General features: G+C 37.8%; 1 protein-coding gene across 3 annotated transcripts; it reads left to right on the top strand.

Annotated features, from left to right (window-relative positions):
* The first annotated feature begins 9,550 nt into the window (after positions 1-9,550).
* On the top strand, positions 9,551-12,975 carry LOC147603002 (uncharacterized). Of its 3 annotated transcripts, XR_015265729.1 has the most exons (7): positions 9,559-9,745; positions 9,903-9,929; positions 10,026-10,088; positions 10,167-10,245; positions 10,347-10,392; positions 10,475-11,351; positions 11,674-12,975. XR_015265729.1 is itself a non-coding variant. In XM_086797446.1 (6 exons), exons 1-6 carry the CDS (start codon positions 9,704-9,706, stop codon positions 10,482-10,484), a joined length of 267 nt encoding a protein of 88 aa, XP_086653572.1. In that variant the 5' UTR covers positions 9,551-9,703; the 3' UTR covers positions 10,485-12,975. The 3 variants fall into 3 exon arrangements, 2 of the variants coding, with proteins under 2 accessions (XP_086653572.1, XP_086653573.1); XM_086797446.1 differs by having other exon boundaries at positions 9,551-9,745; positions 10,475-12,975; XM_086797447.1 differs by lacking the exons at positions 10,475-11,351; positions 11,674-12,975 and having other exon boundaries at positions 9,554-9,745; positions 10,347-10,396.
* The last annotated feature ends 3,103 nt before the right edge of the window (positions 12,976-16,078 follow it).

Here is a 16,078-nt window from a genome sequence, read left to right as displayed (position 1 = left end):
TGAGGAAGCACAGGATGATGATCATTGGATGCATGCTATGCAGGCTATACTCAAGAATGACACCTGGTATTTGACAATCTACCTCATTGTGGCAAGAAGGCCATTGTTACTAAGTGGGATTACAAGTTAAAACACAAACCAGATGGTAGCATTGATCGCTACAAGGCCATACTTATTTGCAAAGGGGTATGCCTAGCAAAAGGGCATTGATTATGATGAAACCTTTGCACCCACATCTCGTATGACTACCGTTAGGTGTCTCATTGCTTTGGCAGGACATCATGGGTGGAATGTACATTAGTTAGACATTAAGATTGCATTCTTGAACGGTGATTTACATGAGGAGGTGTATGTATCAGAGCCTCCTGGTTTTGCTGTGAAAGGAGAAGAGTTTAAAGAATGCAGGTTGAAAAAGTCTCTTTATGGCCTTAAGGAGGCTCCTAGAGCATGGTATGAGAAGATTCATGTATACTTGGTTGCACATGTTTTTTGCAATAATCCAACTGAGAGTACCCTCTATGTGAAGAGGAGTAAAGACACATTTTGGGTCATCGTTCTATACATTGATGACATGCCGCTCACGGGACCCGATATAGATCAGATTTTAGCCTTTAAGGCTGATTTGCAATCATTGTTAAGATGTCAAATTTGGGGCCCTTGCATTACTATTTGGGGATTCAGTTTATGCAGCGCAATGATGGCATTGTTATGCTGCAGTCTAAATATATACAAAAGCTATTCAAGAGGTTTAATCTTGAAGACTGTAAACTTGTGGCTACACCTGTGGAGACAAGTACTCGACTTAGTCTTCAAGATGTAGGAGAATCTTTTGATGCTGGTTTGTATCAGTAGGCTGTTGGATCCCTTCTTTATGTGTGCAACACGAGGCCAGACATACAGTATGCGATCTCACAGTTGAGCAGATTTATGCATAGCCTAGGTACAAAGCATTGGTAGGCTGTTAAGCACGTTTTCTGTTATTTACACGGAACTCAATATTTTGGATTATTTTATCCAAAGGGGAGTGAGTCACATATGCATGCTTTCAGTGATTCAGATTGGGCTGGATGTTATGGCACACGAGTGTTCACTAGTGGGTTTTGGTTTCGCCTTGGTGATTCATGTATATCATGGCTCAGTAAGAAGTAGCTTACAGTGGCCACTTCCAGCTGTGAAGCTGAGTACAAGGCAGCTTTTACAGCTACAATTGAGTGTGTGTGGCTCAAACATCTTATGGCTGATTTGGGTGTTGGAAAGTCGTCTAGCACTACGATTTTCACTGATAGCCATAGCGCATTAGTAGTTGCAAGGAACCCAGTGTTTCATGCTAACACTACGCACATTGAGGTGCATTACCACTATGTCAGGGAAAGACTCTTTGTAGCAGAGATCAGCTTGGTCTATGTGTCTACACATGACAACATGGCAAATTTATTCATGAAGGCTCTTCCTCGCGTGAAAAGTTTAAAGCTTTTCGTGAAGCTTTGGGTTTACTACCTTTTTAGGATTGATCGACCATACCCTATACATGTTCACATCATCACTCCAGAGGGGGATTTGTAGCATTATATGGTAGTGATGTGTGTGAACACATTTTTTTCCCTCACTAGGAGGTTTTTTCCGCTATGCGTATGTACACCCTCTTATCTATTCATTTTGGGGTGTGTACTTATCTTTTGTATCTGGCACACATTTGTTTATTCTAATCTAGTGAGTTTGTGTGCTCTCAAGCTTCTCTATCTTGTGTGTGTGCATTGTTGCAACCGTAACCCTAATTCTAACAGGGTCCGATGTATACACTTGCAAATTTTATTTCACCATCCGAGCACATGTGGTTGGAATGTGAGAGTCGAGAGGCTCTCAAAATTGGGCCCGTGGCTACAATGTACTCGAATGTGGTGGCCAAACTTTGTAAGAGTGAGGGTGAGGTCCACATGTATACACTTGCAAAATGTGGTATCATCCGAGCACATTTGTTTGGAATGTGTAAGCCAAGGCCGTACTTTTTAATATGTTTTAGCCTTAGAGAGCCCCTTTAAAATTGGACCCCTGGCCTTCACATTCCAATTAAATGTGCTTGGATGGTGACCAAACTTTGCAAGAGTGAATACAATATCCACATGTACATGCTTACAAACTTTTATTAGCATATGAGCACATTTTATTTGAATGTGTAGGCCAAGGCCTACTTTTTAATGTTTCTTGGCCTTAGAGAGCCACCTTGAAATTGGGGACCCTTGGCTTACATATTCCAACCAAATGTGCTCATTGGATGGTGACCAAACTTTGTAGGAGTAAGAGTGGATTCCACATGTGCACACTTGAAAAGTTTGGTCACACCATCCGAGCAGAGTTGGTTGGAATGTGGGGGCCAAGGGCCTACTTTTTAATGTGTCAAGCCTTAGAGAGCCCCCTCAAAATTGGGGCTCTTGCTTGCATATTGTCACTAAATGTGCTTCGTTTTGGTGAACCAAACTTTGCACGAGTGAGGGTGGGGTTCACATGTACACAATTGTAGCAAAGTTTGGCCACCACCAACCAAGCACATTTGGTTGGAATGTGCGGGGCAAGGGCCTACTTTTTAATATATCTTGGCCTTAGAGAGCCCCCTCAAAAATAGACCCATGGCCCACACATTCCAAAAAATGTGCTCAAATATCTGTATGCATGTCTGGATGTGGCTATTACTGAATAGTAACCAAACTTTGCAAGAGTGAGGGTAGGGTCCACATGTATACCCTTACCAAGCACATTTGGTTGGACTGTTAGGGCCATGGGCCTACTTTTTATTGTGTCTTGGCATTAGAGAGCCACCTAGAAATTGGGCCCTTGGCTCACACATTCCAACCAAATGTGCTCAAATGGTGACTAAAATTTACATGAGTGGGGGTGGGATCCCACATGTACACACTTGCAAAGTTTGGTCACCAGCTGAGTGCATTCGCATTATTAAGGGACAAGTATGCTTAAAAAAAGAAGGCTCTTAAGAGACAAGACATGCTAAAGAAATAAGACATATTTGGATAAGCTTGTGTATGCGTGTCGATGTGTGTGTATTATGTAGGTGCATGTGTGTGTGTGTGTGTGTGTGTGTTTGCGCGCGCATGCGCACGAGCACGTGCATGCGTGCATTTTGCCTATAAAAGTGATTTATAAATTTTCTTGGTTGTAAAAAATTTCCCAACCAATGATTTTGATATTATTGAGGGTTCTCCACTACCAAAAGTAATTTTAGTCATTATATGAATTTTTAGTCTCCCAAAAAGGCTTAAACACTAGTTAAAAATCTCATTTTTGCTCTTAGAAATTAGTTTTATAATTTTTAAGCTTTTGAAAATTACCCAAATCATATATTAGAGGTTCTTACAGGTTTCCTAACCTTGAAAATGTTTTTCATAATCTTATTAGATTTTTAATAAATAAAAAATATACTCTTTTATTTTAATATTTTATTTTTAAGCATCTAAAAATAGGTTAATTAACTCCAAGTGATTCTTTATTCATATTCCTAAATCCCAATAGGTTTTTCATGTGTTTTTAAAGATTAGTGATAATGTTTAGTATTTTCATGATTTTTAATAAATTTATTTGGGCTAAAAATATACTAAAAGACCCTTAAAAATAAGGAGAAATAACCTTTAAACTAGTAGAAAATTTGAAGTCATTTTTTTGATGGTTTGAAAAGGTTTTAAGTTTAGGAAACTAAGTTTAGACCTACTATCATGGCCATCTCTGTCATAGAATATATTAAATTAGTAACCATAGAGTCTCCAAAATTACTTAAAAACTGTTAAAAATCCCAAATGGTATTAGGGTCAATAAATTACAGTTAAATAATGAAGTGAGATCTTTTGGATAAGATAATATAAATTTTGAAGCAAGGGTTATTAAGAAAAAGATAGTTTAATGGAAAAGAGTTTTAAAATACATATAGTTTCAATGTAATCGAGTCTACTTAATTGAACTTGATGTAGTCCTCATAGATTAAGGAAAGTAGAATCATCTTAAGAAATAACTTTAATCAAGATCTTATAAAGAAATAGACCAAGACTCAAAAATAGTTATGATTAACTAACATAACTCTAAGTAGATTTAGAAGAACTCCTTTTGCAAAACTTGGCATCGATGGAAATATTAGAGAAAGATCTTATAGCACAATTAGAGATTTGCTTCTCCATTGTAAAATAGGAAGAATGAGAATTGAGATATTATTTCCCAAGCTTATGTGCATTTTTGAGTGATGGGATACTGCTTCCTATCTTTACATCATGGCAAGGTAAACCCTGTTAAGTTATAGAAATCATGAGGAGATAAATCTAAGAGTTGGACTACTTACAAGCTGTTTTCCCTTGTTTGCATTGCATTGCACAATCATTAAAATGAGCATTGAGCATGAATAAGTGGTTCTATGTCAAGCATTTCCATGGGTAGACCAATCTCATAGTGGCGTAGTGTTCTTTCTCGGCATAGCTTATGTGAGGGACGAGGAGAAATGGTCCATTGATCCTTCAGGGGATGTGGTCCACACAACTGCATGGCCCCCGATTCATGAGGTGCACACAACCACATGGCCCCCGATTCATGAGGTGCACACAACCACATGGCCCCCAATTCATGAGGTACTCAAAGTTGGCGGATCCAAGGGTCCTGGGCTATGTTTTGGTGGTGTGAGCCACACCTAACAATGGTCTATAGTGTGAGGTGTACTCGATAATGGTCGGATGGCTTTTTGATGAGTCATATGCATATTACTTCTACATACTTGCATAGCCTATGTAAAAATCATTTAGTATCAAATAAGTTGTCCTATTTTACATTGAGATAACAAACTCTTTTAGGAAGAACTATCTTCTTGTTTTATGAGTGGATAAGTAAAGGAGATTATATCTATGGGTAAATGTCTGATTCATTAACCTAGTGGTTAGGTCAGGTGAGCTAACCCATGGTGTTGATCAGGGTTAGGCTAGGTTCTTGGCTGTGGGGTAGGAGCTAAAAAAGGATATATAAAGTGGGTGATAGGGTGGACCCGAATGATCCGGGTACTTTCCAAGATAGAAATGAAACATTTCTATTTAAAAAATTGGTGTGTAAATTTTAAATAGAAACAACAAACAGGTAGGGTTATTATGAAATTGAAGTTTGAAAGTTAAAAAAGGGTATGATAACTGTAGAGATGGGAGTCGTTTCCATCAAGCGAGGAGTATGGCCACCTACTAGTAACTTAGGTTGCTAGCTAATCGGTGAGATTTGATGGGTGAGAACCTGTCTAGTAGGACAACTCCTTGGAGGAATCATCAACTCCAACCACCGTTAAGGCTTATTTGGGTAGAATGACTAGAAGTCTAATAAGTGCTTGATGGCCAAACAATGTTTGATGAGGCCTTAAGTGGGAGATCTACTACTCAGAACAATGGACATAGAGGAAATTCTGGGTAGTAGGATCCTCACACTTGGTATCAGAGCCCATGTTAAACCATAAATTTAAACTGATAATTCAAATATGTTGTTGTGGCCAAGAAGATGGCCTAAAGATAAAAGACATGGGGTGATCTTGACTTTACCCTTGATTCAACCACTTCCATTGCAAGGAACATCAAATGGAGAAATAACATCTGATTGCACATTTTGAAGACCTTCTCTTCCCTATAGTGAAGCGTGGAGACATGCATGGGCCTTTTAGAGAGAGGCTAATAGAGAATATGGTACCCCTCCTCCTAAATTGGTCGTTAATGCATGTGTAGACCGAGATATATATTTTAGAGAGAACCTTAAGCTTTATATGACCATGGAGAAACTTGACCTAGTAGCTTGCTATGAGATATGTGGGTACTATCAACCCATATATTTCCATGAGTATACGAACATGGTAGATGTCCTTAGGATGTTTTTATCAAAGGACAAGTTTTTTAGTTTGCATCCATCTAGACTTATAAATATGTTTTAGAGACCAAAAGTAAGTTGTAAACCAATTATTATATAACTAAAATGAGTATAGACTTTGTGAATACTACTTCTTACGATTTTTCATGTAGCTGTATTTATGGAACCCACAAAGTAAGAAGTAAACATATAGATAAATTTAGAATTTTGTTCCTACTATGCTTCATACTTAAACTTAGAAATGTTTGTGGAAGAATCAAGTATAGTGCAGGAGTATAGGATTTTCGGAGATGCTATGTGTACATTAGAACAACATCTCTCTAGGGTTAACCATCTTAGCTTGTATCTTCCTCCCGTAAAGGTACCCATTATATTGCTCCAACATTGGAGAAATAATCGAAGAGAAGCTCTGTAGCAACATGAAATACTTCATGAGCACTACTTCAACAAACCACTCTTATGATTTTTCATGTGGCCGCATTTATGAAACCCACAAAGTTAGAAGTAGTCATAGAGATAGATTTAGAATTTTGTCTCTAGTATGCTTTAAACTTAAACTTAGCAATGTTTATGGAAGAATCAGGTATAGTGCAAGAGTATAGGATTTCGAGAGATGCTATGCATACATTAGAACAACATCTCATACATTAGAACAACATCTCTCTAGGGTTAACCATCTTACTTGCATCTTCCTCCCATAAAGTTGTATATCAAGATAGCTATCACGATTTACCCTATTTGGAATGAGAGCCTAGGAACTCCCCAGTTTATGAAATAAATCTCCAATTGATGTAATATATTTTTGAGTAATATAATAGAAACATCTTTTTTCTCTTGTATCGTGTACGCATATCATAGAAATTAAAATGAATTTTTCGCATGTCCAAGGAAGGATGATTTACAAGAATACGGTAAGAGTTGGACCATCAATCGAAGAGCTAGACATGATGTCAAGCAAACTCTCCATCAAACCCAACCTGGGCCTTTTTAAGGAGAAGGGTGTATCCTTACTGAATCCATCAAAGTTTGTATCGATTCGATGGATGAATAATTAAAGTTCCAGAATACAAAGAGTGGACCAAAATGGCTCTTGGTTGTCTTAAGATTGTCGACATGCCTAAACTAGTTGGAGGAACTACTCTGACTCTAAACCATTTTGATCAAAACCAACTAAGGTGGGAATATATGAAGAGGTTCTTACGAGAAATATTATGTCCTCCAGGATTTAAGGATGATAAGACGAATGAATTTTTTGAACTATCACAAGAGGGAAATTTTGTGAAAGAATAACATCGTAATTTTTCTAACCTCATCAGATTTTATCTTCCAATGGATGGAGCTGCACTATTGGATCAGTTTATCCAAAAAGCTTAACAAGCCCTTAAACTCCTTAGTAAAGAACTCCAAACCCTTTTCCATATCCGAGGCTCTTGAGTTTATGCATTGATACCATACTCTTTGAAAGAGATGGGGTTTACATATGTTATTTCATTTTGTGAAGTATTTACTAATGATGTTTGTTTTTGAACACCACAATTTGTAAGAGATTAAAACTTTTATTCATTAATTGTGATTTTTTTAATGATGTGTTTTATAACACATCATTAATTGTGATTTTTTTAATGATGTGTTTTATAACACCACAATTTTCAAGAGATCAACACTTTTATGCATTAGTCATGTTTTTGTTTATGGCATTTTTCAATAACACAGTTTGTAAGAGATCAACACTGTTAGTCATTTTTGTTGTAAAATTTTAAAATGTTCTTACACATAAAGATTCTCATTACTTGCATAATTCACATTAAAATTGATGTTATTTAAAGCTTAATTAACTAGTTACTTTAGGTAATGGAATATGGTTATGAAAATGTAATTCCAAATATATGAGTTATGCAATGTGTTGTCCAATTATATTTCAATCAATGACAAAATTAGGTAATGGAATATGGTTATCAAAATGTAATTAAATGATTGTAAAAGTATGCAATGTATCACCCAATTATATTTCAATCAATGATAAATTACAATGTATAATATTTCTTGAGCAAAAAAAGTATTTTTTTTGTTTGATATGTAGGTTTTTTAATATATCAAATTAGTATACTAGTAATGTCACCCAAACAAGATCTTAGAAAATTACAAGAAATAACCTTAGAGTTCACACAATGTTTCAAAAGCGTGAATTGGGAAATTTCCAAAATTACTAATACGGTCTTTAAAAGCTAGTTCCACCATGCTTAGAACTGTAGCTTCCGAGGGCCGGAGATGTGTCAAGGCTCTCAGCTCGTGTAACAAGAAATAACCTTAGAGTTCACACAATGTTTCAAAAGTGTGAATTGGTATACCAAATTCACACTTTTAGTATATCAAATTAGTATACTAGTAATGTCACCCAAACAAGGAAGATCTTAGAAAATTACAGAAATAACCTTAGAGTTCACACAATGTTTCAAAAGTGTGAATTGGGAAATTTCCAAAATTCCTAATACGGTCTTTAAAAGCTAGTTCCACCATGCTTAGAACTGCAGCTTCCGAGGGCCGGAGATGTGTCAAGGCTCTCAGCCCGTGTAACTAACAACGCTGTGGGAGTCTCTTGATGAACCCTAAGAGGGGATGATGTTAACTGGAGGGGTGGCAAGAATGGATTTGGGGTAATCCCAATTGTGCTTTTCGACAATGCAAGTAGAGTTGAATACGACTAGTAATGCCTACTCCCCCCACAACTGAAGCATATGAGAGGCCTAATCGGATTGCTCGCAAGTGTTGAAAGAAGTGAATTTGATGAGAGTATTGGATGCACGAATATGGGAAGTAAAGGCTATGGTGGGTGAAAGATTGAAGAAGACATAATAAGAGCATAGAATCAACACCAATAAAGATAATCAAGATATGAATCAAGGCTAATCACAAACTCACACTTGCATTGCTGAAAATGAGCTTGGTACATCAATTTGCTAGCTACCATCCACTTTCCCTTGTACATCATTGCTTACATCACTAGATATTCCCCTTTTTTACCACATTAGAGTCTTCTTCACCATTTACATTGATTGCTCATTATAACCTTTGCTAGACCATAACCTAAGGTTTACACACATCCAAATACATACTCGTTGCTTGACAAACACACATGTGCCCCATAAATATGAGTCGGCACCACATTTCTCAACATGCCTAAATGGGTCTCATCCCAAGAAGGTAATGTGACATACTTTAACATGACATTCCCCCCCCCCCCTTAATGGAGACACACTTATATCACTTAGCCTATATCATCGATGCCTAGAGGTTATTACATCAACATAGACATGAACATAAGACATGACATAAAAACATCATCACACCTAGAAAAGGTGCTCTTGTGGAGCAGACAATAGGCAAAGCTGCCCAAGCATGTGATTTCATCTTCCTGCTACTATACATTCTAGGTATCATGTGATTTCATCTTCTTGATACTACACATTGTCAGTGTAAACAATAGGCAAGCTGCCCAAGCATTATAGTACTATTGCATTGTTAATTCTTTTGATATTTCATCTTGGCTACACGTGCATTCTAGTTGGAGGAAGCCCTTGACTTTTTGGAAGGCCATACTAGAGGTTTATTCGACCGACTGGACGGTGGCTGGCGTGTGTAACGGATTCCTAAATATTGAAAGATATATATGAACTCAATTTATCTCTACTCAAGAATTTATCTCTACTCAAGAAACCCTAAGTTCCTTGCGGCAGCAGGTAAGAGGAAAGTGCGAGACTGTGTTTGTGTCGATCCCCTGCGTGTACCACTCTATTTCTCTGCCCCTCTCCGCGCGCGTGCAGCTATGGCGACCACCAAGGTCCAACGGATCATGACCCAGCCCATCGTAAGTGTGTTCCTGCTCTGCGCGGCATGTCTTTTCGTTGTTTCTTTTGCGCCACGGAGAGAGAGAGAGAGAGAGAGAGAGAGAGAGAGAGAGAGAGAGAGATGCTTCGTCTTTTTTACCGCACTTTAACGTGCTTCTTGTTTTCCTGAACTTGCAGAATCTCATCTTCAGGTTTTTACAAAGCGTAAGCACCTTGTACCTCTCGCTGGTTTATTCGGAGGGGGTGGGTGTTTTTGTGTTGGTGTGTGTTCCTGATTGTCTCTTTCTTTCTTGGCAACAGAAATCTCGCATACAGATATGGCTTTTCGAGCAGAAGGACCTGAGAATAGAAGGCCGCATCATTGTAGGCTTTTGTGTCTAAACTTATTTTTATCTGTTTCTATAACCTATTCGTAACGCACCTGCACTGTTTTGGTTTAAGGGTTTTGATGAGTACATGAACCTGGTGCTAGACGACGCGGAGGAAGTATCCGCGAAGAAGAAGACTCGAAAACCATTAGGTCTTATACTCTTTCTCCGCTTTTTATTTTAAATCTCTCTTTGTTGCAGCATCTTGGCACTTATCTGATCCGTGTGACCTTGGCTTCCTTTTTCTCTGCAGGAAGAATTCTTTTGAAAGGGGACAACATCACCTTGATGATGAACACGTAGGATTTTGTTACTTTTGTGAATTACGATGGTTTTGCACTGTGCAGCATCATCGATCATAACATGCTTCTGTTTTTGCAGGGGGAAATGATAGCAAGCTCCAGCAGTTGTCGCTGCTTTGTGGAGAAATTCATGTGTTACTGGCGAATTTATGATGAGTACTCTGCTTATATTCAAGCTGTTTTGAGCTACTTGCAGTAGATAGTCAACAGGATGCCAGAGCTTTTGTTATTTCGAATTGTGTAGTTGTTTCCTTGCTAGAATATCCGTAAGGGTTATATGCCGTATGTCTACAATAGATGGATCGCCTCTCAAAATAGTATCCAGCATGGGGATTGTTGTTCATTGCTTTCCTCTGGAAGAGGTATGAAGCCGAGAAGTAGCATGGATCCAGTCACTTCAATTATCCTGTTACTGTGAACGTTGTTTGCATTAATTGCTTGTCTGTACATTTAATATCCCTGTTGCTGTCTTGTTAATGTATTACTTGCTTACCACTTAAGAGATGAACGTATCTCTTCTCTCACTGGATCTCCATGTAGCTGTTCTCCTTTCCTTCTGTGGTTGACAACTGGAGGAACAGGAGTTTAGTTGGTTATTGCATTTAGCACCACTGCACTCTAAAACGGTGGTAGTTGGACTGCCCTTAATCTCCGTTCTTGTCTTCAGGTCTTTCTTTAAGTTGCTCCTGAAGTCTAACAGTTGATTTTGTAGAATTATTTTCCTTGTGCACAAAATGTTTAGCAAAATTATCATCGTAAGTTTAGGTATTCATGGAGCTCTCATATAGGTATTAGTTTCATGAATGTTAGCTGCCGACTTCACTCACGTGGAATAAATTTAAACCAGAGAATTTGGCCTTCACAGAAGCCACATTTCTGTTTCAAAAGCTGGAATCCCTCTGTTTTGCATTGGGAGCTGCATGGGAAGCATTCTTGGTGTGAAGTATTTTGATGATGCAAGTAAAAACTGGACATCCGTGGCAAATAGCTCTAACATCCCTCTGTTTTGCATGGGGAGCTACATGGGAAGCATTCTTGGTGTGAAGTATTTTGATGATGCAAGTAAAACTTAGACATCCGTGGCAAATAGCTCTGATTTCAATTCTTTCTTTCTAAAATCAAGTAAACATTGTACCTACCACAGAAAGGAAGCACAATTCCTAAGAAAGTTGGGGTGGGTAAATGTGGTGCTGGAATTAGTATGTTTAGGCTGCATTAAGAAGAGTTACCTAAACATTTGTTTTGTAAATCCATTTATGCGCATATGTGCTTATGCAGGTACATTTATGTACTGTCATGTGTCTCTGGGCTTTGGTGTTGCTATGTTCTAATGGACATGTCACCGGAGCTGACAAGGATACAAGCTAATAAATCTCAAGGCTGCCCTTAGCTTTGATAGACATCGGCAGCCTACTGTCAAGGTATTGGGGAAATAAGGTAACGTGTGGATGACACTCTATTGGGCTTAATGTTGCTATGTTCTAATAGACACGTTACCTGTGCTGACAAGGATATATAAGCTACATAATCTCAAGGCTCCCCTAACTTTGAAAGACTTTGGCAGCCTACTCAAGGTATTGGGGTAATGAGGCAACGTACAATTGGCCTAATGTTCTGGGAGTACAGAGACTAGCTACAAAGGTTACAATCCCTAGCTCTAACCTCCACACACACCACGAAAAAAGGAGAGTGCATTGCTAAGGTACAACAGTCAAGTAGAAACATTTTAAGCTGTGAATTGACAATGGTGTCTTGTCACACAGTCTTGGTCTTTCTTCCTTGATACTGGAAGTGGATTCTGTTTAGAAGTCCAATAGTCATTCTATTAACCGTTAGCAAAATATTCTGGTTAGTTGGTATATATTTATAGCTTAAGCATTGCGTCTATTTTTCTGATTTACATCTTTTTCTTTTATTGAAAAGGAAGGTTTGATTATGAATTTCGCGAATGTGTATATTGTGCTGAATGAAGAGCCAGCTCCTTGACTATGGAAAAACCCTACGATCAAGCAATATGAGAGCAGTGACCATGTGGATGTCTTGCTGCCATGTGTCATAAGTATTTGCTTTTAAAGTATTGTGGTTGTAGTTTAGATAAGCTCAGCTCCGCAAGTAATTTTCTCAAAATATATTTGAGGGTAAAGTATTGAGTTTTTCATTCTTCCATTCTGCCCTCGCAACTAGTACAACTGTACCAAGAGAGAGACTAAGAAGTCTCATGAAACTTGCCCGAGAAGAGAGTAATGCCTTCAGAGTCCATAGATGGGCAATTTATATGGGAATTTATATAGTATGGGGCTTGATTTCGAAGGTGATTAGGCACAGTTGGTGATGCACTCCTTTGTTACAGACCTGCAACCTGATGGAAAACTAGTGCTTGTGAGAAAGAGTCCTTGGTTGCCTTAAAGAAAGCGAGAACAAGAGAGGAGAGAAGCGGGCTGCTAACCTGGCTGGTCCATGCAGACTAAATACAAGATAGTGACATTAAAACCTGCAAGGCCTCTTTGCGACACAAAACATCATTACAAACTTTATAATTAAATGCCATTGATATGGTTTTTAATTAATATTACTTTAGTACATGAGTTCCCCATCCCCTCCCTTTTCTTGTAACGTGGCATTAAATTAATACAACCTTAGTACATGAGTTCCCACCCTCTCCCTTTTCTCCTCTCTTCTCCCCTTTGCATGAACCCTTTAAGGCCTTCAATAGAGAATTGTGAGACATCAAATAGAAAGGATAGGGATGAATGCATGCTAATAGAAAGGACACGAAGGGTTATCATTTTATTGGCTTTTTAAAGCATAAAATGACTTTAAAGCATTAATTGTAACACACTAGATTAAAACCTTCTATTCTTGAAAACATTTTTGGTGCCATATTCACAACTTTTTATTTGTGTGTGTGTATATATATATATATATATATATATATTCACAACGTTTTATTCGTGTAGTAAAAGGAATGTTCAGCAAGCATTAATTAAAACCAGTGATACCATTGCACCGAACGTTTGCATCCTCCCGCATTATGGTATCCTCCATCCGTGTTGATTGGCTAATGTCCTCTTGACATTGTACCCGTCTGTGGTGCTTATTCTTTGAGATTGTTTTCCCCTCGGGTTTGTCGGACGTGCAGAGGTTTTATTTGTGTTTGTATTTTTATCTATGGAGAAGACGAGGATGGTGGAAGGATGTAAGACGTGCTCTTGTGTTAAAGGGAAAGGGGGGGTTGCATTGGGAGAGGCGGGAGTCCCTCATTTTATCATTCAATTGGGGAGTCCCTTCTCTACCATCTCCGCGAGAGAGAGAGAGAGAGAGAGAGAGAGACATGGGAAACGAAAGAACGGCTACTGTGTTTACTTCACATTTTTTGGCTTTCTGATTGCCTAAAGAGGGGCTATTTGTCCTAATGACTGGAAAATCTGCCCATATCCCAATGTAGTAGATATGATTTTTTACAACTTGGATTCTTGATAATTTTCTCTACAAGTTTGAGCTCTTGCAATCTTGTCCCCTCGTGTTTTGCAAGATGGATCAACTAGTTGTTGATGAAGACGGGAAAACATAAAGCAATGCATGGATTTTCCCTCTTATGGAAGTAAGGCGGTATTGGTTGCTTTAAAGCTTGTACATAAGGGCATGATAATTGACATATATAGTCAAACATACTTACATTCCATTGGTTTGACTTGGTACATAAGGGCATGATAATTGACATATATAGTCAAATGTAATTATGTTCCATTGGTTTGAGAAAGCATTATGGACTTTAAATTATTGCTATGAAGTCACATATTATAAAGAAATGGTAGTCCACCATGAGAGTCTCAATTCACCTTTAGTCTAGATATTTAAAACCTTAGGGCATGTGCTTTAAACTATTTTTAACTTCAAGATGAGACATGCTAGTAGAAAGTTTCAAGTGTAGGCTATATGTATCCATGGAGGTGTAAGTATATATGTCCTTTGCTATAGTTGGTAATTGTGTATAGGCTATTTATACATAATTCCTACTACGCCAAAACTCTCTCTCTCTCTCTCTCTCTCTCTCTCTCCACAACCAAAATGGAACATGCATCCCAAGGATTCCCATGGCTAAAGTGATAAACTTACAAATAATGGGAATATAATCACTTCAAGAGAATCTACACACATTTCAATATCATTATATGTGAGAGTTGATTAAGGATGAGATGGAGTGGGAGTACTCTTCTATGGAAATAAAAAAGTAGCTATCCCAAACTCTTGCAAAAGAAGGAACAAGTAAAACCTTTGTTTTGAAGTCCCAACTATAATTAGAGATTTTGATCAAGTTAGAGAAAAGATGTGATTCCTCGAGAGAAGCGTAAGGAAATTCATTTTGGTTTGGTTCTTTGCTTTTAATCCAAAGATGTAAGAGTTTTCTTTTTTGGTTGCATTCTAATTACAATGGTTTGGTTCTTTGCTTGTAGTGCAAAGATGGTTGCATTCTAATTATAGTGTTAAGGACATGGAGCTTTTTGATTTGATTTGGGTGGTCCTTTTAAACCTAGTAAATGAGAAGAAGTAAGGTTTTTTTGAGGTTAAAAAAAAACCCCATTGGTATTTTAATAGTGAAGCACTTAAGAAGCAAATGTGCTTTGTTTCCTTTTGATTCACATGGTATTCTCAACTACTATGAGAGTTCTTGGGTATGTATATACATGTAGTTGGTTGTTGATTTGGTGCAACCAAAGGTATAATAATGTCATTGAAGATACCTCTGATTATGAGACAAGTAAAGGAGGAATTGATGCCAAATTTTTGATGGGTTAATGAGGATTTTGGTTTCAATTCATAGATGGAATTTTTTATTCGTCTTGTGCTAAGCAGCCCATTACTCTTAGACAACTTTGTTGTTGTTCTAGCTTTTTTCACTTCTTGCCTATTTTTAACCCACCCCATTATTGAGAGGATGTTTCTTAAGGAGGAACATTGGCATGATGCATTGAAGTTAGGATATTCAAGCTAACATTTGCTAGAGAAGGACAAACAAAGGAGGATTGGAAAGGGGACAGATGTAAGGGGAGAATACAAGAAAAGAGGGTAGAAGAGGAAGGGGTAGATTCACCATTGGATGCATGGTACCGCAATAGATCTCCATAATCACTTTCAGTGCCCATCACATTTCTCCTCTTAAAAAATAAAAACCATTACCTTACTTTATAATTTTAAATATATATTTTCTAATCCTTGGTATGTTATAGACCTTAGTACAATTGATGAACCCATCGCAAAAATTTGGCTCAATTTGAATATGGTTTAAGGCTAAATTGGCTCAATCAAGCTTAAGCTCTCTTAGTATGTTATAAACCTTCTTACAGTACCCATCACATAAATTTGGCTCAATTTGAATATGTTTAAGTCTAAATTGCTTCAATCAAGCTAAAACCCCCTTATCAGGGTCAAAGACATAGGGGGTAGATATACCTTATTATATTTGCCCTTGTCTTGTGCTCTCTACAAGCAATTTCTTGTGTCTTCCCCAATAGTGAGAGGAGAGGTTCTAGTGGTATTCTTGCACCTTCTTAGGTGGGCTAAACCATTTTAGTTGATGAGAAAATCCCTTGGGACGACCCACCATTGTTTAAGGTATAAAATTGGGGTGTTCTTTAATCCATTAGCATGGTTAGTTTCCTCGTTGTTGGAAGTCAAGGAAAGG

Source organism: Cibotium barometz, chromosome 65 (genome assembly GCF_041138505.1).
Source record: "Cibotium barometz isolate CiBa-2024 chromosome 65, ASM4113850v1, whole genome shotgun sequence".
NCBI classification, from domain to species: domain Eukaryota; kingdom Viridiplantae; phylum Streptophyta; class Polypodiopsida; order Cyatheales; family Cibotiaceae; genus Cibotium; species Cibotium barometz.
Note: the sequence above shows the minus strand (reverse complement) of the source record. Positions and strands in the feature narration are given on the sequence as shown.

Excerpts from the sequence above, each read along its gene's own strand:
- LOC147603002 (XM_086797446.1), top strand. The coding sequence starts at position 9,704 with ATGGCGACCACCAAGGTCCAACGGATCATGACCCAGCCCATC. Across the intron at positions 9,930-10,025 it reads TCTTCAGGTTTTTACAAAGC|AAATCTCGCATACAGATATG; the intron begins GTAAGCACCTTG and ends TCTTGGCAACAG. Across the intron at positions 10,089-10,166 it reads GAATAGAAGGCCGCATCATT|GGTTTTGATGAGTACATGAA; the intron begins GTAGGCTTTTGT and ends TTTTGGTTTAAG.